This window comes from Microcaecilia unicolor, chromosome 4 (genome assembly GCF_901765095.1).
Source record: "Microcaecilia unicolor chromosome 4, aMicUni1.1, whole genome shotgun sequence".
Lineage (NCBI taxonomy): Eukaryota > Metazoa > Chordata > Amphibia > Gymnophiona > Siphonopidae > Microcaecilia > Microcaecilia unicolor.
Genome location: NC_044034.1, coordinates 96,335,164 through 96,357,973, shown reverse-complemented (window position 1 = coordinate 96,357,973; position 22,810 = coordinate 96,335,164). Strand labels below are relative to the sequence as shown.

Sequence of the window (22,810 nt, the reverse complement as noted above, 5' to 3'; positions counted from 1 at the left end):
CCGCCCAGTACCACCCCCGCCCCCCAACCACGCCCCCCACCACAGGCCCCGGCACAGACCGGACAAGTCTGCCCAGCACCATCCCCACCCCCCAACCACCAGCCCCCCCCCCCCCCCCCACCGGCTCTGGCACAGACCGCATAAGTCTGCCCAGCACCATCCCCGCCTCCCGCCACCGGCTCTGCCACCCAATCTCGGCTAACCTCCTTAGGATCCATTCCTTCTGAACAGGATTCCTTTATGTTTATCCCACGCATGTTTGAATTCCGTTACCGTTTTCATTTCCACCACCTCCCGCGGGAGGGCATTCCAAGCATCCACTACTTTCTCTGTGAAAAAATACTTCCTGACATTTTTCTTGAGTCTGCCCCCCTTCAATCTCATTTCATGTCCTCTCGTTCTACCGCCTTCGCATCTCCGGAAAAGGTTCGTTTGCGGATTAATACCTTTCAAATATTTGAACGTCTGTATCATATCACCCCTGTTTCTCCTTTCCTCCAGAGTATATTCATTGGAAATTATTGTAAATTTTAATAAAAAATAAAAATTTTAAAAAGGGTTTACCAGCTGCTGCTGCTAATGTATTTGCCTAGGGGGAGGAAGAAGAGGGGAGAGGCAGGAGTTTCCTCCTGCAATAAAATTCCATTCACCAGCCCTGTAACCAGGATCCTTAAGGTTCCTCCTCTCAGAACTCTCAAACACTCTTGTTTCTTCACTTTGTTTTTTGTTTTTTTTATAGGAAGGGGGACTAATCAAACCCCAACAGAGACTATCTGGAATAGAAATGGAGAGGCCTGGACTCTTCCAGGTATACCCTGAGGTGTGGATATCTTAATTCTGCCCCGAACATACAAGCTCAACTAGGTGACCAAAACAACCTTATCAGTACAGTTCTCAACTGCATGGAATGCTCATCACTATATGCTGGAGATAGAGAATACTGCTGAGCTGTTGTTTGTATGATGTCTTCTGTAGTGCAGAGCTCATAACCTACTCGTCTCCGTTTCCATCTGCTGGCTGAAAGGCAATACCCCATATGTTCTTGCATCATATCATATGCTATGTTCTAGACTAGTCTGGATAGAATGAAAAGGAATATGTTATAAATTAAAAGTATCTGACATTTGCAGAATACGACAGCTAGAATACTAACAGGCTAAACACAGAAAGATCATGTAGCTCCCTATTTTAGGAAAATTAAATTCAAAATATTTTGGCCTGATTTACAAATGTTGATTGGCTCTGTATATTTCATTCACTGATTAATGTTCTAGGAACCTACTCATCAGTTATTGTTGGTATCTCCATCTTTTGCCAAGGCTAGGTTAACATGCACCAGAAGAACTGCTTTTTTCTGTTATGTGGCTAAATGATGGAATATTATTCCTTTCTAGTCTTAGTAAAAATGTTTTGTTGTTGTGGAACTACTAGAAGCCTGGCTATTTGACTTATAAGACAAATCACAGAGTTTTATGATTGAATTTGTGGGGCTATTTTAATAGGGGGTGGGGGAAGAGTTTTAGGTGGATAGGGCTGACGATGTTTTGTGTTTTTATTTGACCTTTGCTTTAAGGTCTTTCGCAGAAATTAAGTTATCAAATGTAACAATTAAATAAAATAATATCAAGTATAAATGTATTTCAAGATCTTACTGCCTTGAAAGAAGAATGAATGCCACTGATAGTATATATAAAGTAGTAATGATTTAAGCTATTTCTGAGTCATTCTTAAAATTAACTGGCCTTTGCTTATTCCACATTAATACTATTTTCTATATTGCATTTTTCCCTGCCAAATGTCCTCAAATTCTTGGCTAAGTATAAATTAGTATCACTAAGATAGACCAAGAGAAAAATTAGAGAGGCACCCTCTAGTCCTACACTTAAGAAAAGAATGTCTAAAATGTGGGACATAAAATTTTAGCTCCTTCCTCTCAGTAGCTTCCCTGCTGAGCTATACATTCCTGAAATTAAGAATCTACTGAGAAAATAACTCGCTGAGGCATATTTTTCTTCTCAGAAAGGCACAGTATTACATATTAGCGCAGCAACAGCAGGCTCAAAGGGTGCTTTATAACTCCATGCCTGCATTTTACTTTATACAGTAGGTACTAACTGTTGATTCTCATGGAAAAATTCTCAAAAAATGAAGCACTAAGTGCCAGTGATACACAGGGGGGCCTATCGAATTTATCAGTGTCAAACAGAACAAGAAAAATAAATACTGTGGCAATTACTAAAATAGTGCTTCCAGGCAGGAGCCTCTTCCTTATGCTCTGATCATCCCCAGTAGGTCACATTAACCTCAATAGCAAAGTACAATTAAAATTGGCTCTCTTGTAACAATTTACTTCTTTTCCTTTGTACTACAGGGCTCTGAAAAGTACCGAATACACAGGTAAAGAGCAAATTGGCTGATCCATGTTATTCATGCATTATATTAAAAAACCATTCTTACTTAATTTAGCTGACAATCATCAAGACCCCTTTTCAAGTCTGAATTTTATTTTTGAAAAAATCTTAAAATATAGGAGCTTTAAAATATCTTACTTGGCCACTCTGGCCACTGTGAATCTAAAACTGAGGAACTTCTTTGCCTTCCTGAAAATTCCATACAGGAATTTTTAGCTTGAATAACCTAATGAAAGGAAATACACAGTGGCTGTCCCAGAGGTGGCACTAGCAACAGAACAACTTGGGCAGAAATCTGGCTTGGATAGGGGACAGAATGGTTTTTGAGACTAGCTAAGATAGGGCTGGGAGAAAGTATGTATTGGACAGAGCTTTGTAGTGAATGTATGTTGGAGGGGGGGGGGGGGGGGGGGGGAGCGGGAGACAAGATGAGCACAGGGAGAGCGAATCTGGGGAACTGGACTTTATTTTAGTATGCTTGAACAACCAGGCTGGATGAATTATTGCAGAGGGGCCTCCCTTTATTTCTTTGCCTGGGATATTGGTCACTTTGTCCAGCAACGTTTTGGCTCCCACACTGAACTCTTTTTGCCAAAGTGGCCCCTGCTTGAAAAATAGTGATGACTACTGGTATCACGATTGCAATCTGATTTAGGATACAAAAGTTGAAAAAGTTGTTACAGGTCTACTTGAGTTACCTTTTCCGCATACATGCCACTCCAAATTATAAACATGTTATTAGGCTACAAAGGCTGCAATTTCATTTTAGTTGGAACCATACACAACCTAAACAGGAAAGTCAAATGCTATAAGTTGCACACTAAAAAATAATTTTCAAACAAAAAAAGTTTGCAAAACTAAGCAATTTCCCCTTACTTTTATCATTCCCACTGTTGTAGCCATCACTATCAGGAGAATGTTCACGCCGATGTTTCGGTGATTGACCAGGACTGGGGCTACTTTCATTTCTGTGGCGCTTCCTGAAATGAAAATAATATTAAGCACATGCAGTTCCACATCCATGCATAAAAGTACTCAGCACAAAATTCAGTCTAAAAATACATATGCATGGAGGGGCATAATCGAACAACGCCGGCCATCTATATGGCAAACCGTATTATCAAAAACGATGGCCGGCCATCTTTCGTTTCGATAATACAGTTGGGGCCGACCAAATGTCAGAGACGGCCGGGTTTGAGATGGCCGGCCTCGGTTTTTGCAGATAATGGAAACCGAGGCCGGTCATCTCAACCCTGGCCAAATCCAAGGTATTTGGTCATGGGAGGAGCCAGCATTTGTAGTGCACTGGTCCCCCTCACATGCCAGGACACCAACCGGGCATCCTAGAGAGCACTTCTAAAAATTACCTTGGGCGCTGAGCCCCCCCAAATCCCCCCCAAAACCCACTCCCCACACCTCTACGCCATTACCATAGCCCTTATGGGTGAAGGGGGGCACCTACATGTGGGTACAGTGGGTGGTTGGGGGGGGGGGTTGGAGGGTTCCCATTTACCACCACAAGTGTAACAGGTAGGAGGGGGATGGGCCCGGGTCCACCTGCCAGAACTGCACTGCACCCACTAAAAACTGCTCCAGGGACCTGCATACTGCTGTCATGGAGCTGGGTATGACATTTCAGGCTGGCATAGAGGCTGGCAAAAAAGTTTTTTTTTTTTTGGGTGGGAGTGGGTTGGTGACCACTGGGGGAGTAAGGGGAGGTGATCCCTGATTCCCTCCGGTGGTCATCTGGCCAATTGGGGCACTTTTTTGAAAACTTGGTCCTAAAAAAAAATGGACCAAGTGAAGTCGGCGAAATGCTCCTCAGAGCCGGCCTTCTTTTTTCCATTATCAGCTGAAACCGGCCATATCTTAACAACGCCCCCGTCCCGCCTCCGTCCTGCCTCCCATACCCTTCCGAAACACCCCCTTTAACTTTGGCCGGCTCTGCGACGGAAAGCAGTTGGAGCCGGCCAGAATCGGCTTTCCATTATACCGATTTCACCGGCTTCAGGAAATGGCCAGCCATCTCCCGATTTGTGTCGGAAGATGGCCAGCGATCTCCTTCGAAAACAAGCTGGACAGTGTAATTGTTTCCTTTAAAGAAGGCAATCCAATTAACTCTGAATCAAACTTTAATGAAACACATAACTAAAATTGCTTAAAAATACCAAGTCAGCAAACTCTCGTAACTTTGACCTAAATAATCACTGATGGAAGAGAGTTCCAAGCCCCTACTACACAATTAGGGAAGACCTGGGGGTGATCTGATGACTTTATCAGTTTTCTAGGTCATTACCCACATTCCTGCACCTCTTTGTGTTTCATAATAGACTCATGTCTACCACAATTTCCATGGTAATGGATAAAATGGAAAAGAAAAAATTATGCCATTATACAAGAAATTGATCCACATATCATACTTGATCTTGTAATTTATGGAATTTCAAGTCTAGCCATCCGAAAACAACATGAATTTTTTTTAAACCACATATATACTATTCTATTTCTCCATGATAATCCAGTTTTCTCTTATGCATTGTATTTTCATATCATTGTATCTGCTTTTACTTTTTTTAAATGACTAAGAAAATTATATTCCTTTGAACTGCACTTCTACATGTAAATAATCATTCTGAAAATTAAAAAAAAAAAAAAAAAAAGAATAGCCATTCACTTTTCATTTACCCACTAATGAAAAACCAGAAAGCCATCAATTTAGAGACACCTACTGTAATCTGACATCCAAATTAAGAATGAGGTGGCTAAGAAGTTAGCTTGAATATAAAAGAGAAGAATGAAGTTGCTTATGAACACGGCTGAAAATTCCATGTCAGGTTTTCACTGACATCATAGAAACAACTGATCTCTATGACATCAGTGGAACTCTACAGCTCAGAAATGTTCAGCATGGACCCTCATCATTTATTTTCTTCTGGCGGGAATGTGTATGTGGTTATGCACAAATGAACAATTCTCAAGGGCTAACTGCCCTGACTACAGAAACAAAGCCAGAAGGAAAACAGAGGACTTTACAAGGAAGGTCTGTCCTATAAGAAGCATAAAAACTGTGTGAACCAAGAACAGTCAAAAACTGTTGGTTCTTCATATTTCACTCTTTTGCTGATTTCATCAAGGAAAGAAAGCTAATGTACAGTTTATTCCTGTAGGTCTGCCATTCAAGCTTAATTAAACAGACATTTCTAATCACAGGAAGCTAAAATCCTAGTTATTGACACAGATAGATGAGTACTAAGTAATCTAGTGAGAATTTTTGAATTGATGATAGTAACAGCCATTGTTTTTAGGCCTTGATGAATTTTTGGGTCAAGCTGTTGGGAAGGCTGGGACAGGATTACTACATTTCCAAGTACAAATATACCTGTTTATATATGTTTTGTTTTCGACCTATTTTAACTGATGTTTTTTATGTACTCTCTTATTGTTGTAATCTAACTTAAGCTATTATTTTTGTGAAAATCAGAATATAAATATAAATTAAAATTGTGCAGCTCTCCTGTACCCTTCACATGCAGAGCAAAAGGAAACTGCTGCTAAAGCCAGCATCATTTTTTTTTATTTTACACTGCCTCTGCTCCTAAAAACCTTTACCTGCCCTGGAATAAGGAGGAAGAGGCATGATTTTCACTAAAGCTAGTTGTAGGGTTTCTGAAACAGGGCCAGGATTCAAAGTGTCTTTTGGGATGGGAGAAAAAGGAAATAAGAGGGATGGAATTTTACCCCGTCTTTTCTGAATGGCTATTTTGCTAGCTTGAATATTGTACTTTGATTATACAATACACTCATGGTGTTCTCTTTTTAGTTCCATATAGAAACTTACTTAGTTTTCCTGTCGTCATACCCATCTCTTTGGCTTCTTTCTTCTCGTACATCCTCCCTCTTATCTCTGCGATCTTCTCTTCCTTTCTCTTCCCAGTCTCTTTGGCGATCTCTGTCCTTCTCCTTCTCCCGTCCCCTCTCTCGTTCCCTCTCCTTTTCCCTTTCACGCTCTCGTTCTCTCTCACGCTCTCTCTCCCTTTCCCTCTCACGCTCTCTCTCTCGCTCCCGTTCTTTTTCCCTCTCTCTCTCCCGCTCGCGGTCTCTCTCCCTTTCACGTTCTCTTTCTTTTTCCCGCTCTCGCTCCCTCTCCCGGACCCTCTCTCGTTCTGATTCTCGCTCCTTTTCTCTCTCCCTCTCTCGTTCTCTTTCCCGTTCCCTTTCTCGCTCCCGATCCCTTTCTCTAGCTCTTTCATCTCTCCTGTCATCAGTTCGGTCTACCCTTCGGTCCTCTCTTCTTTCATCACGCTCAAGATCTTCGTTTCTTCCCTGGTGTCGTGCTGGTGAGTTGGGTCTTTGATCTATTAAAGAAAAAACATGTAATAAAAACAACTCTTCTGCTAACAATTAATTGCCAAACATGCCTGCCGCAGCTCTAATAATGCAAGATTTACATTATAAGTTCATATTACCTAGTTAGAAGCATATGGAATTGTAATATAAAGGGAAACACCAAAGGGAATATACTTGCGCTGGCTCTCCAAAAATGTAATTTGAAAGAGATTAAATAACATGTATTACACAGAATGGGTTTGACCTTTTCTACCAGTATCGGGAGGTGGTTTTAAATTTAAAAATCTCTATATATTTCTCCTCTGTATTTTCTACCAATGCATTCATTATAATTAGCCTTTAATCTGTAATATACTTAATTCCTCACAATACAATGAAGCTACAGTCAATATTTATGTACAGCTTTATATGGTTGTCATTCAAAATGATGCCTTCTTTCTAACTAAACACTCCATGCTAAAGTTGCTAGAATAGCTGGGCAGACTTTATAGTACCCGGTATTTTTCTGCTCTTCTCTACTATTTAAATTGAACAAAATCATCCTTCCAAACTTCAGTGTTGTATACTTGCAAGCACAGCTTGCCTAGTCAGTCATATACTTCCCATGCAGACAGACATTATTTTCAAAGAGATTCTATCATCAGTTCACTGTGACAACTTCCACGTGCTATTATACTACTAGTAAAACATGCCCGTTTCAGGCGCAAATGAAACGGGCGCTAGCAAGGTTTTCCTCCCGAACCCCCCCTCCCTGCTCACCCCTTCGGCGTTGTGAAGGCACTGACCGCCATTGTTGCGGACCTCGTCAACGCACGCCAACGCCACCTTCAATGTGTTGAGTCGTTGGTTGTGAAGCCACTGACGCCATTGCTCCGCCCTCGACGTCATCACGTTTGACGCGAGGGCGGGGCCCCAACACAGTGATTTCGGTGGCTTCACCACCACGAACCCTTCGAACCGGAAGTGCCCGGAGGAACTGACAGTGACGTCAGTGTCCTCAGAACGTTGAGGGTGAGTTTTATTATACAGGATGTGATAGTGGACATGCAAAGCTAGTTTAGTACTTTACACATTATATTTTATTTTGACAAAGAAATGGAAAAATAAACAGTATATACAATATGCTACTATAATACTGCACCGCAAGCGAAGATTTCTTATTTCTTGATGTCAAGGGGCCCCTCTGCCACTGATTTTGTCTGTCCTTGGGCAAGTCGTCATACTTCCCTGCACCTCAGTTTACCCATATGTAATTGCAATTTACCCAGTTAGTTTTGGTAAAATACTGCTCCCCATAGCAAAAAATAAACAAATGTGCTGATGGGTTATCTACTGGAGGCTACATGCAAATTTCTCAACTATTAATAGTAAAGTGCAATGTAATCCTATTATTGTATGTTTTCTGATATAGCCTCAAAGTAAATAACTACATAAAATAGTCAAAATGTTTTGGAGCAATAAAATATCAGCTCATTTTATGTACACAGCATTTCAAACTACAATTTCTGGTCACAAATAATAGCAGAGTTAATGCTATATAATGCAAGCAATAGATGACTAAAAATAAAGAAAACATTTAATTCTTGTCCCTTAGTGTAAGGATGGATCATTGCCCTTCCACATCTATTATTAAGCACCTGGTCTGCAGGAGGCAATCACTTGCTCCTGGAACTAAAACCAGACAGTAAAATAAAGACTCCGTTTAATCAACTGTAACCTAGGAGTTAATTAATAATGGCTTAGTGCTCCCTTGCTTCCAAACAAAATTAAAAGCAAATACAAATGACATTTCCGCCACAGCTGAAACAATCTCAGATTGGGAGATGAATCATCTGCCTGGGGACACAGAGACAGTGCCTGTTTTTTTGTTTTGTTTTTAACTAGAAAGAAAACATTTACATGTCAATCAATGTATTACTACAAAATGAGGAAAGCTGCTTACATATAATCACTGTTCTCTATAGACAGTAACACACTAAGTGTGACATCATCCAATTGCAACAACATAGAATGCATTTCCAGAGTTTTCCAGTGAAGCCTTTTGATGACCCCTTCAAGCATACTCAAGAGTTCCCATATCCCTCTGACTGTGCAGCATGGCCTAGTTATTCAATTAAGCTAATGAGTCCAACTCCAGATGGGCAAGAGGGAGAGTTTGTTTTACTGGTTAACTGCTATCTTCAAAGAAAACCTGTCACAGATAATCAAGTTTGTTTTCTTACAAGAAGAGCAGTTTATCAAAGTAACACACACATAGACTCCCTAAGTTGCTGCACTCAAAAACCATACATACATAAAAGGAGGGTAGGAGAACAAACCAAACACAGACAGATCAAATAACTGTTTTAGGTTAAGGTTTAGACTTTTTTTTTCTTGTTTTTAACAGAACACACCTAAATATAGTAACAGTAAATGTTGTCAGATAAAGACTGGCATGGTTCATCCAGTCTGCCCAACAAGGAGGCCAGAGTAGAATCTGGCATTCTGCACAGATTCCACTTCATGATTAAATGCTGGTACTTAATCTGTCTCTCCTTACCAGATTTGGGGCACAGACTGTAGAAGTCTAGCACTGGTTCTACTTCCCAACTACTAGAGTTGCTGTCGAAGCCCATTTCAGCCACGATCTGTTTTTACCATTTACAAGCCCAGACTTTAGAAGTCTACCAGGCATTGGTCTTACTTCAAGCTCTGAAGCTACCGTCAAAGCTCACTCCAGTTATAAGGCCATTTAAGTTTTGCTTTAACTGGAATTCATCCTTTTTCTCTATAGTGCTCCTCTGCATTTATCCCAAGCATTCTTGAATTCTATCACCATTTTTATCTTCACAACCTCCACGGGAAGGTATTTTAAGCATCCACCACCTTTCTGTGAAAGAGTATTTCCTGACATTGTTCCTAAGTCTCCAAAACTGCAACTTCAACTCATTAATCTAGATCTACTACAGACCCATCTCTGAAAAAGATTAGTTTGCATATTAACACGTTTTAAGTATCTAAATGCCTGTATCATATCCACCCTATCCCTCCTTTCCTATAAGGTATACATATTGAGGTCTTCAAGTCTGTTCTCAGATGTCTTTTGACACAAGCCCCATATAATTTTTGTCACCTTCTTCTAAACCGCCTCAAGTCTTTTGATGTCCTTAGCGAGATACGCTTTCCAAAATTGAACACAATATTCCAAATGGGGCCTCATTAATGACTTGTACAGAGGCAATAAATACCTCCTTTCTTCTACCGGAAATGCCTCTTAGCATCCTTCTGGCTACAGCCACCACCTTAAGATCCTCTGATACTATCACCCCAAGGTCACTCTCACGACCTGTGCTTTATCAGCCTCTCTCACCTCTTAGCAAATACAACTCTTTTGGGTTTCTACATACCGTGTGAATCATTCTACATGTTTTTGCATTACATTTTAACTGCAAACATTAGATCCTTCTTCTAATCTTTTTAGATCACTTCTCATGTTGTCCACTCTGTAGTAAATCTTTGTGTTGCCCTCAAAAAGCTTTCCCTTTTAACTCTTTAGAAGTATCAATCACAAATATATTGACCAGACTCGGCCCCAATACCAATCCCTGGGGCACTCTGCTACTCACCTTTCTTTCCTCTAAGTGAATTCCACTCGCTGCCACCCTCTAGTGTCTGTTAGTCATTCAGTTTCTATTCCAGTTCACCACTTTGGGTCCTAACTTCAGCCCATTCAATCTGCTCACAAGCCTCCTATGAGAAACCGTGTCAAAGGCTTTACTGAAGTCCAAATAGACTACAGATAGCACATGCCCTCAATCCAGTTCTCTGGTTACCCAGTCAAAGTAAAAAATCTGATTTGTTTGACATGATTTTCCTTTGGTAGAATCATGTTGCTTTGGATCTTGCAAGCCATTGGGAATTGTACTCTTCTCTCCTTCAGCAGGACTTCCACAAATTTTCCTACCACTGAAATAAGGCTAACCAGCCTGTAGTTTCCCACTTCTTCTCTGTCACAATATTTGTGGAGAGGGACCACATCCGCCCATCTCGAATTGTTGGAGCCTCCCAGCCTCGCATGATTTATTACACAAATCTTTAAGAGGGCCTACCAGAACCTCTTTGAGCTCCTTCAATATCCCTGGATGTATCTCATCTGGCCTCATGGCTTTGTCCACTTTTAGTTTTTCCAGCTGTTCATATATATTTTCTTCCGTGAACGGTGTAATATCTACTCCACTCCCATATGTCTTTATCAGCCAACAGAGATCCTTGTCCAGGATTTTCTTCCATAAACACATAAGTATTTGAATATGTCCATCTTTTCCACATCACTCTCTACATAATCGGTTCTCAGCAGCTTTCCATCTCACAATTCCATTTCTAGCTTCTTTCCCCCAATATACCTCAAAAAGGTTTTATCATCTATGTCAAATTATTTTTTCTTTCGTCTCTGCTTTTCCCAGCCATACTTCTCTCTTCACTTTGAGTTTTATATGGTAAAACTGCTCCAGGGACCTGCATACTGCTGTCATGGAGTTGGGTATGACATTTGAGGATGGCAAAAAAAAATTTTTAAGCTTTTTTTTTTTTGAGGGTGGGAGGAGGTTAGTGACCACTGGGGGAGTAAGGGGAGGTCATCCCCAATGCCCTCCGGTGGTCATCTGGTCAGTTCGGGCACCTTTTTGAGGCTTGGTTGTTACAAAAAAAGGATCAAGTAAAGTCGCCCAAGTGCTCATCAGGGATGCCCTTCTTTTTTCCAATATCGGTCGAGGACGCCCATGTGTTAGGCACGCTGGGCTGGAAGGAAGGAAGATTGCCATTCCATCTTCTTCGTGCAGGATGCGTGTCCCACCCCCCTCTATGCCACCACGTTCATGTAAATAATGAGCACAGGTCATGCACCATGGAACAGGGCCAAAGGGCAAAAGCTGATAAGCATGTGAGCCAGAGACTCATGATCTGATAAGACATTCTTGCGTGCAAGCAAGCGTGGGAAGGGAGCAATTATGAAGAGAAAGAAAAATGTGGTTTAACAACAGAGAAAAAGCAGATGGTGTTGAAAGAAAACAGAATGATCTCTGAGGAAGATAATTTGCTTTAGTAATGTGAAGCATTGTTTAAAATAAAGGTATATAAACAGCTGAACCAGTGCATTACGTTGGAGAGACAGTGACAGAAAACACCTATGTGTAGCAGCGCTTTTCTCCCAAGAGAAACTATTAGTCATATTTGTATTTTGGTAAGTAATAAAAATTGCTTTTTTCATACGTGGCCTTCTTGGTCTTTTATCACTCCAAATTGTGAATGGCTGGTACATAATAATAATTTGGGGGGGGGGGGGGGGGGGGGTGGCAAAAAGACAAGCATTAAAACATTGGTGACTCCCGACGTGAAGGGAAGAAGTCGGATAGAACCTTGATCTGGGACGCTGGACAAGGTCATTCGACTACAAGACGAGTAAGAATCATCCCCAGGACCAAGCTGCAGGATACCTGGACACCGCACTCTTTTTTGTATAAGGGCCTCTAGGTTCAAGCTGCAGGAACTTTGGAATCCTGATAGTCCGCGTTAGAACGAAGAGAGGTAAGTAGAACATTTATTTTTATTATATTTTGTTCACAGTATTGAGTGTAACATGGCCACACCTCTTGAGATAGAAATTAAATACTTTCCACTAGAAAAGAAATCCCTTACTGAGATTTGTAATAAATGGTACAAATGGAACAAAAAACAAACTGATTTTTGTTGGCTCGTGCACATATGAAAAACATACGATGGGCAAATCTCGTATTAAACACCTACAAGCCATAAATAAATGGGTTTTGGTCGGGGACCAAGAATTGGAATCCAAATCATTAGCAGACTCCTCCAAATTTCCGCTGCCGCCACCGGAGCCTACAGCCCCAGTGGCTCCACCATCATATGATGACTCCACAGGCACAACTAAATTGTTTGCTTGTGGAACAGCAGTAGGATATCAAAAATTATACCATAACCTTAAACGCTGCAGAAAGAACCCCAAAGAGAATCCCAAACTGATTCAGATACAAACAATACCATGAGAGTCCAGATTAAAGGTATAGTTGATATTAGTCAGCCTGATGAGAATGATGAAATACAGGCTCTACGCCAAGCAAAAAAACCCACTTGATCCACAACAGGACGTCCAGGAAAAATTGGAAAATGACCCCATGAGCGGTTCAGGATGCGTGTCCCGCCCCCCTCTATGCCACCACGTTCCCACCTTCCCCCGCGGCGCTCCTACTTCTTAGTCGCTTCTTCAAAAGTCTGCAAATCGAGGTTTTTTTTTTTGCCAGATCATAGTCCCGTTCCCCTAGCCTAACAGACACACACCACACTCAGCTCTCAGTGTGTGGCAATTAGATGTGGTGGTGAGCAGCAGTTTAGCAGACAATGGATTTGATGGAGAAAGAGAATAAATCAAGGTCAGCATGCCCTGTTGACCAGTAGTCTGTAATATGGTCTGAATTTGCACAACTGGATGATGAAATCATACAGAGTGGAGAATTTGTGAAATGTATGCTTTGCAAAGTTAAAGTTAAATATAGCGGTGGCACCAGTAATCTTTGGTAGCATGTTGAAAGACATCATAAAGCAAAATTTGTTGATCTGCAAGCTGAAGACACTTCAAAGAAATCTGTTAAGTCTGACACTTTTGTGGCCATAAAACCTAAAGCATCAGCAGCTTCTTCTCAAGCCTGGTTTTCATGCTTTTTCCACAAGCCACTTCCACCAGCAGATTAAGAAAAAAATTGACACTGCCCTCATGTATTTTATTTTTAAAGCTATGCAACCATTTAGTGTTGCTACAGATGAAGGCCTTTTGGCCTATTCTCAGTCTTTCAACAGGTGTTATGCCGTGCCATCACGTCAAACTTTAGGTAGAATGACTGAAGCTAATTATGATATGTCCATCTACATTTTGAGTCAGCTTCGAAGTCTGAGATATGCAAGCATTACCACAGATCTCTGGACCAGAGAACCATGGCAGCTTATATTACAATTACTACAATGGCATAGATGATGACTTTCAAGCAATGAATATTGTGCTGGATACGCAGTACATGCCAGAGACACATATAGGTGACAATATAGCAGATGCCATGGAAAGTGCAGTGAAGAAATGGCAGCTACAAGGCAAAGTTTTTGCATTTGTTACCAATAATGCAGCATCAATGAAAAAAGCAGTAGTGAAACTTACTCAAAAAGAAATCTGTACCGCTCACCGTTGCTGCTTCTGATACACTCTGCAGTTATATGTGGAAGATGGGCTGTGGTCTCATCCAGCAATCTCTGATGTCATCAATAAATTCCGTGATATTGTCAGCACTTTCCATCACAGTACTATACATACAGAAAGCTTGAAAACTGCTCAAGAAATGCTGGGAATGCCAGTGCAGAAACTGATTGGTGATGTGAAAACACTTTGGAACAGTACTTGCATTATGTTGCGAAGTGCAGTTGAACTGAAACAACCCATTGGTTTAGCTTTGAGCAGCAGCAATAAAATCACAAAGAAAGGTGCATCTGCCGAACATGACTATGATCTTGCTCAAAAACTCGTTGTTTTGCAGGCTTTGAGGCAGCCACAACAATTGCATCTGGAGAACAGTATGTTACTGGGTCTGTTGTTCATCCACTGGTTGAACACCTGACTAATTCAATTGATACAACATACGGGGAAGATTCAGGAAAGAAAGTTGATATCGATGATGAAGATACAGAATCAGCAAATCTGAAAGTTATCTCTCGCTTGAAATAAAAGCTGAAGAAAAGTTTACTCCACCGATTTCAAAATATATTATTTGATAATTTATATAGTTTAAGCAACTTCCTGGATCCGAGATTCAAGTCAACCTATGGTGAAGTACCAGATGATATCGCAGTTCCAGTTTAAGAGATCGTAAAAATGCAAACTACTGATGTACCATTGCAAGTCAGCACCAGCACAGCCACGGATAGCACTCAGACATTACCAATAGTTCCAGAGTTTGGAACACAGGATGTGGATATGCCTCAACAGAAACGCAGTTTCTGGGACACAGTAGAGTATACAAATGTTTCAGCTAAGAAAGCCAGACTTCTATCACAATCAGGCTATGACAGTGATATTCGAATCAGATGCAGTGCAGAACTTGCCTGCTATAAACACGAAGATCCTTTGGAAACTGGCGGTGATGTTTTTTGTTTCTGGCAGCAAAGCCAAAAGTAATTGCCACTACTGAACCAGTTTGCACAGAAGTTTCTGTGTATGCCAGCCACTTCTGTGCCCTCAGAAACAATTGTTTCTGCTGCTGGACAAATTATTGCTGCAATGCGCAGTTGTCTGAAACCAGCCAAAGTGGACAAAATGATTTTTCTTAATAAAAACTGGAAGATGTAGGACCTGACCAAACTTCACTTTTCACATGATGTAACACTGCATGGCGTGCTCACACTAAAGTCTGCCTTTGTTCAATTGCTGCTGCCTGTTTTTTTTGTTACCCTATGTGTTCAAATATTAGCATGTGGGTCTCACTACTTCAATCTAGTTAAATCGAATCAAACTGAATCAAAAAACCAATTTTTTTAAAGAATCGAATCATACCAAATCGAACATCTTTTGACTCAATCGGACAGCACTACTAAATAGCACATGACTCAAAGTCAGGGCCCTTGACTCCTCATGTGATGCTCCTCCTTTGCCATTTCCAGTCCCCATCCTGTTTTTTTCCAGTCTCCAACTGTTATTAACCACAATAGAAGCTGCATTCTGTTTTTCTCTGTCTTTTGTAAAGGTGCTGACCTCCAGAGTCACTGCAAGAGCTGGGCTAAGCTATATAATTTCTGCTTTTAGATAAAGGTCTCCTACTTGTCAGATTCCACACTGATCCTACCTCCAGACCCCTAACACCAATTTTTTATTTTTTAAATCAGGGGCCACATTTAATATTTCATAACATTCGGAGGGCCAAGACAGGCATGCACACACTTAACGCTCTCTCTCTCTCCCATGCCCCCTCCCAACCTCTCTCTCTCTCGCATGTACCCTGTCCCAGCCTTCAGCCAGTCTCTTTCTCTCTCACATGCACCCTGTCCTACCCTTCACCCACTCTCTCACATACCTTTCTCCCTTGCCTTCACCCAGACTCTTTCCCCTCACCTGTCTTCAGCTGCATATGTTTGCCATAAGATCTCTGTGTCTGTGCTGCGAATCAAGTATCCACAAGCTTGAGCCATGCGGCAGATGAAGTTTGAGTTGGTCTCGCAGTTTTAAGTGGACCCCTGGATCTCCCAACACTGACCCCAGAAGTGACACTGCAAGACTAACTCGAACTTCGCTTAAGCTCATGAGGAGTGGAGGAGTGGCCTAGTGGTTAGGGTGGTGGACTTTGGTCCTGGGGAACTGAGGAACTGAGTTTGATTCCCGGCACAGGCAGCTCCTTGTGACTCTGGGCAAGTCACTTAACCCTCCATTGCCTGCCGCATTGAGCCTGCCATGAGTGGGAAAGCACGGGGTACAAAGCGAATGCTACATACCTGTAGAAGGTATTCTCCGAGGACAGCAGGCTGATTGTTCTCACAAATGGGTGACGTCCACAGCAGCCCCTCCGACCGGAGATCTTCCTAGCAACAGAGTTTGCTAGTTCTCGCGCGTGCCCGCGATGCGCGCATGCGCAGCCATCTTCCCGCCCGAAATCGCTCGTGTTCGCTAGTCCCGTACCAAGCAAAAACAAGAGAAGACAGGAAAGACACAACTCCAAAGGGGAGGCGGGCGGGTAGGTGAGAACAATCAGCCTGCTGTCCTCGGAGAATACCGTCTACAGGTATGTAGCATTCGCTTTCTCCGAGGACAAGCAGGCTGCTTGTTCTCACAAATGGGGTATCCCTAGTCCCCAGGCTCACTCAAAACAACAAACAATTGTCAATTGGGCCTCGCAACGGCGAGGACATATCTGAGATTGACCTAAACTTTTCCAACTAACTGAGAGTGCAGCCTGGAACAGAATAAAAATGGGCCTAGGGGGGGTGGAGTTGGATTCTAAACCCCAAACAGATTCTGCAGCACCGACTGCCCGAACCGACTGTCGCGTCGGGAATCCTGCTGAAGGCAGTAGTGAGATGTGAATGTGTGGACAGATGACCACGTCGCAGTCTTGCAAATCTCTTCAATAGTGGCTGACTTCAAGTGGGCCACTGACGCCGCCATGGCTCGAACACTATGAGCCGTGACATGACCCTCAAGAGTCAGCCCAACCTGGGCGTAAGTGAAGGAGATGCAATCTGCTAGCCAATTGGATATGGTGCGTTTCCCCACAGCCACTCCCCTCCTGATGGGATCAAAAGAAACAAAAAGTTGGGCGGACTGTCTGTGTGGGCTTGTCCGCTCCAGATAGAAGGCCAATGCTCGCTTGCAGTCCAATGTGTGCAGTTGACGTTCAGCAGGGCAGGTATGAGGACGGGGAAAAAATGTTGGCAAGACAATTGACTGGTTCAGATGGAACTCCGACACCACCTTCGGCAAGAACTTAGGGTGAGTGCGGAGGACTACTCTGTTATGATGAAATTTGGTGTAAGGAGCATGAGCTACCAAGGCTTGAAGCTCACTGACTCTGCGAGCTGAAGTAACTGCCACCAAGAAAATGACCTTCCAGGTCAAGTACTTCAGATGGCAGGAATCCAGTGGCTCAAAAGGAGGTTTCATCAGCTGGGTGAGAACGACATTGAGATCCCATGACACTTTAGGAGGTTTGACTGGGGGCTTTGACAAAAGCAAACCTCTCATGAAGCGAACAACTAAAGGCTGTTCCGAGATCGGCTTACCTTCCACATGGTAATGGTATGCACTAATCGCACTAAGATGAACCCTTACAGAGTTGGTTTTAAGACCAGACTCTGATAAATTTAGAAGGTATTCAAGCAGGGTCTGTGTAGGACAAGAACGAGGATCTAAGGCCTTGCCATCACACCACACCACACAGCAAACCGTCGCCAGAGGAAAAAAATAACTCCTCTTGGTAGAATCTTTCCTGGAAGCAAGCAAGACTCGGGAGACACCCTCTGACAAACCCAAGGAGGCAAAGTCTACGCTCTCAACATCCAGACTGTGAGGGCCAGAGACCGAAGGTTGGGATGGAGGAGCGCCCCCTCGTTCTGCGTGATGAGGGTTGGAAAGCAGTCCAATCTCCACGGTTCTTCGGAAGACAACTCCAGAAGAAGAGGGAACCAGATCTGACGAGGCCAAAAAGGAGCAATCAAAATCATGGTTCCCCTGTCTTGCTTGAGTTTCAGTAAAGTCCTCCCTATCAAGGGAATGGGAGGATACGCGTACAGGAGGCCTTCCCCCCAAAACAGAAGGAAAGCATCTGACGCCAGTCTGCCGTGGGCCTGCAGCCTGGAACAGAACTGAGGGACCTTGTGATTGGTCTGAGTGGCAAAGAGGTCCACCAAGGGGGTGCCCCACACTTGGAAGATCTCGCGAACCACTCTGGAACTGAGCGACCACTCGTGCGGTTGCATGATCCTGCTCAATCTGTCGGCCAGACTGTTGTTTACGCCTGCCAGATACGTGGCCTGGAGCCACATGCCGAACCGGCGTGCCCAGTGCCACAAGCTGACGGCTTCCCGACACAGGGGGCGAGATCCGGTGCCCCCTTGCTTGTTGATGTAATACATAGCAACCTGGTTGTCTGTCTGAATTTGGATAATTTGATGGGACAGCCGATCTCTGAAAGCCTTCAGAGCGTTCCACACCGCTCGCAACTCCAGGAGGCTGATCTGTAGACCTTGTTCCTGGACGGACCAAGTTCCCTGGGTGTGGAGCCCATCGACATGAGCTCCCCACCCCAGGAGTGACGCGTCCGTGGTCAGCACCTTTTGCGGCTGAGGAATCTGGAAGGGACGTCCCAGGGTCAAATTGGATCGAAATGTCCACCAATGAAGGGAGAGGAGAAACCTCGTGGACAAATGGACCACGTCCTCTAGGCTCCCGGCAGCCTGGCACCACTGGGAGGCTAGGGTCCATTGAGCTGATCTCATAAAAAGGCGGGCCATGGGAGTCACGTGAACCGTGGAGGCCATGTGGCCGAGCAATCTCAACATCTGCCGAGCTGTGACCTGCTGAGACGCCCGCACCGAGGAGACAAGGGTCAGCAGTTTGTCGGCCCTGGTCTCTGGGAGGTAGGCACGGGCCGTCTGGGAATCCAGCAGAGCTCCTATGAATTTGAGTTTCTGAACTGAAAGAAGGTGGGACTTGGGATAATTTATCACAAACCCTAGCAGCTCCAGGAGTCGAATAGTCACCTGCATGGACTGCTGAGCTCCTGCCTCGGAGGTGTTCATTACCAGCCAATCGTCGAGGTAAGGGAACACATGCACTCCCAGCCTGCGTAGAGAAGCCGCTACTACGGCTAGGCATTTGGTGAATACCCTGGGCGCGGAGGCGAGCCCAAAGGGTAGCACACAGTACTGAAAATGCCGTGTTCCTAGACGAAATCGAAGATACTGCCTGTGAGCTGGCAGAATCAGGATGTGCATATAGGCATCCTTTAAGTCCAGAGAGCATAGCCAATCGTTCTGTTGAATCATGGGAAGAAGGGTGCCCAGGGAAAGCATCCTGAACTTTTCCTTGACCAGATATTTGTTCAGGGCCCTTAGGTCTAGGATGGGACGCATCCCCCGTTTTCTTTTCCACAAGGAAGTACCTGGAATAGAATCCCAGCCCTTCTTGCCCCGGTGGCACGGGCTCGACTGCATTGGCGCTGAGAAGGGCGGAGAGTTCCTCTGCAAGTACCTGCCTGTGCTGGAAGCTGAAGAATTGAGCTCCCGGTGGGCAATTTGGAGGCTTTGAGGTCAAATTCAGAGAGTACCCTAGCCGGACTATTTGGAGAACCCACTGATCGGAGGTTACAAGAGGCCACCTTTGGTGAAAAAATGTTAACCTCCCCCCGACCGGTAGGCCATCCGGCACAGACACTGAGACGTCGGCTATGCTCTGCAGGAGCCAGTCAAAAGCCCGCCCCTGACTTTTGCTGGGGAGCCGCAGGGGCCTGAGGCGCGCGCTGCTGACGAGAGCGAGCGCGCTGGGGTTTAGCCTGAGCAGCAGGCTGGCGGGAAGGAGGATTGTACCTACGCTTACCGGAAGAATAGGGAACCGTCCTCCTTCCCCCATAAAAACGTCTACTCAAAGAGGTAGAGGCTGAAGGCGAACGGCGGGAGAACTTGTCGAAAGCGGTATCCCGCTGGTGGAGCTGTTCAACCACCTGTTCGACCTTGTCCCCAAAAACATTGTCCCCCCGGCAAGGGGCATCCGCAATCCACTGCTGGATTCGATTTTCCAGGTCGGAGGTGCGCAGCCATGAGAGCCTGCGCATCACCACACCCTGCGCAGCGGCCCTGGATGCAACATCAAAAGAGTCAAAGACCCCCCTGGCCAGGAATTTCCTACACGCCTTCAGCTGCCTGACCACCTGCTGGAAAGGCTTGGCTTGCTCAGAAGGGAGCTTGTCCACCAAGTCCGCCAAGTGCCGCACATTGTTCCGCATGTGTATGCTCGTGTAGAGCTGGTAGGACTGGATCTTGGTGATGAGCATTGCAGAATGGTAGGCCTTCCGCCCAAAAGAGTCCAAGGTTCTAGAGTCTTTGCCCGGGGGCGCCGAAGCATACTCTCTAGAGCTCTTGGCCTTCTTGAGAGCCAGATCCACCACACCAGAGTCGTGTGGCAACTGAGTCCGCATCAACTCCGGGTCCCCATGGATCCGATATTGAGATTCGATCTTCTTGGGGATGTGGGGCATAGTTAAAGGTTTCGCCCAGTTCGCCAGCAACGTCTTTTTGAAGACATGATGCATGGGTACTGTGGACGACTCTTTAGGTGTCGAAGGATAGTCCAAGAGCTCCAGCATCTCAGCTCTCGGCTCATCCTCCGTGACCACGGGAAAGGGAATTGCCGTAGACATTTCCCGGACAAAGGCCGCGAAAGAGAGACTCTCCGGAGGAGAAAGCTTTCTTTCAGGCGAGGGAGTAGGATCAGAAGGAAGACTCCTCGCCAGAGAAATATCTGACGTCTTCCTCTGCTTCCCACGAGGCTTCCTCATCAGTATCGGACACCAGCTGGTGGACTTCGGTCCGAAGCTGCGCCCGCCTCGACTCCGTGGAAACACGGCCATGGTGGGAGCGTCGAGAAGAGGACTCCCATAGCGGGGGCGATGGAGCTCCCTCCATCGACGTCGTTGGGGAGCCCTCCTGGGAGGTGGCCGGCACCGTGGGCGTCCTCACCGCAGACGAGGGCCCAGCCGTCGCCTCACTCGACGGCACCGGTGGCGCAAGCACCCCCGGTACCAGAGGAGAAGGGCGAAACAGCTCCTCCAGGATCCCCGGAAGGACGGCCCTGAGGCTCTCGTTCAGAGAGGCTGTGGAGAAAGGCGGTGGGGCCGGTACTGGCGTCGAGCTGCGAACCTGTTCCTGGGATGGAGGCGGTACCGGGCTGTCCACAGGGGAATGCATTGACACCTCCTGAATGGAGGGTGAGCGGTCCTCCCGATGTCGACGCTTGGGTGCCGGTGGTACCGGCGACCCAGAGCTCTCGGTACCACGCTTGGAAGGTGACCGATGCCGGTGCTTCTTTGCCTTCGCACGACGCACGGCATTGGTACCCCCCGGTACCGAAGAGGAAGACGTCGAATCCAAACGCTTCCTCGGGTCCGGGTCCGAAGAGGGTTGATCCTGGGGGGGCTGTACCGCGGTAGCCCTCGAGACAGGCGGAGACCTGCTCATGGGCTCACCGCCACCAGAAGGGGAATGGACAGCCCTCACCTGCACTCCAGACATCGAAGCACCCTCCGACGACATCCTCAGGAGAAACGATCCTGGTCTCGCAGCTGCACCCGACGATGACCTCGATACCGGAGGCCTCGATGTCGATGCCGGTACCGATGAACGCGGTACCGAAGTCAATGATGGGCGCGGTACCGAAGGCTCCGATGCCGAGGACCGCGGAACTGAGGATGTCGACGCGCCGGATGAAGCCCCGAACAAACTGTTCCACTGGGCTAATCTCGCCGCCTGAGTTCTCCTCTTCAAAAGAAGACAGAGATTACAGGCCTGAGGACGGTGCCCAGCCCCAGACACTGAAGGCAAGAAGCGTGCCTATCAGTGAGAGAGATTATCCGGCCGCACTGGGTGCACGGTTTGAAGCCGCTGGAAGGCTTCGATGACATGGGCGGAAAAATCTCGCCGGCAAAATCGAAGTCCGCGATGGTGAAAAAAGGGTCACCAAAAAACGAACGGGCTGCGAAAAAAGCCGCACTCGACCACGAAAGAAAACTTACGGGCCAACACTAGAAATAAAGGTGAAAAAGTTAGAAAAAGACCGCGAATCGCGAGGGATTTCTAAGGGGCGCGGAGCGACCGAAAAATACAGCCGTCCCAAGCCGCGGAAAAAAGGAGACTAGCGAACATGAGCGATTTCAGGCGGGAAGACGGCCGCACATGCGCGCATCGCGGGGGCGCGCGCGAGAACTAGCAAACTCTGTTGCTAGGAAGATCTCCGATCGGAGGGGCTGCCGTGGACGTCACCCATTTGTGAGAACAAGCAGCCTGCTTGTCCTCGGAGAAATGTAACAAAAATAAAATAAAATAAATGTACAAGTTGCAGCGGGGACGTAGGGATCCCACATTAAGAATCTGTGTTCTCCCCCAAACTGACATGCTGAGCTTCTGCGGGCCAAGAAAAGGCTCCTGGTTGGCCGGGATCTGGCCCGCAGGCCAAAAGCTGGACAAGCCTGATCTAGTGGAATCTCTCACAGCAAAAAGATTCAAAAAAAGGTCCTCCATTCCTGGAGAAAAGTCCACAGGAGTGACTGAGCATCTGTCTAAAAGGCCTAAAGATCATGAAATTAAGCAACCTTTATTATTTTTTTTATTAAATTCTTACAATACTGCTTAATGAGAAAAAAAAAAATCCCACAAGGCGGTTTACAAGCTAAAATGAAAAGGAAAGGGACGCCATTAATAGGAAGGGGAGAGTAAAAAGGTTTGTCATTAGTTGTGAATCAAGAGATTAATTTCGTTTT

General features: G+C 45.2%; 1 protein-coding gene across 2 annotated transcripts in view; it reads right to left on the bottom strand.

Annotated features, from left to right (window-relative positions):
* The window catches only part of ZC3H13 (zinc finger CCCH-type containing 13), a 215,599-nt gene that overhangs the window by 75,852 nt on the left and 116,937 nt on the right, over positions 1 to 22,810 (bottom strand). For both annotated transcript variants that reach the window (XM_030200507.1, XM_030200508.1), the window contains exons 13-14: positions 6,250 to 6,766; positions 3,288 to 3,391 (exon numbers count right to left, since the gene is read on the bottom strand). In XM_030200507.1, coding sequence (XP_030056367.1) covers positions 3,288 to 3,391; positions 6,250 to 6,766 — 621 coding nt within the window. The remainder of the gene's footprint in view (positions 1 to 3,287; positions 3,392 to 6,249; positions 6,767 to 22,810) is intronic.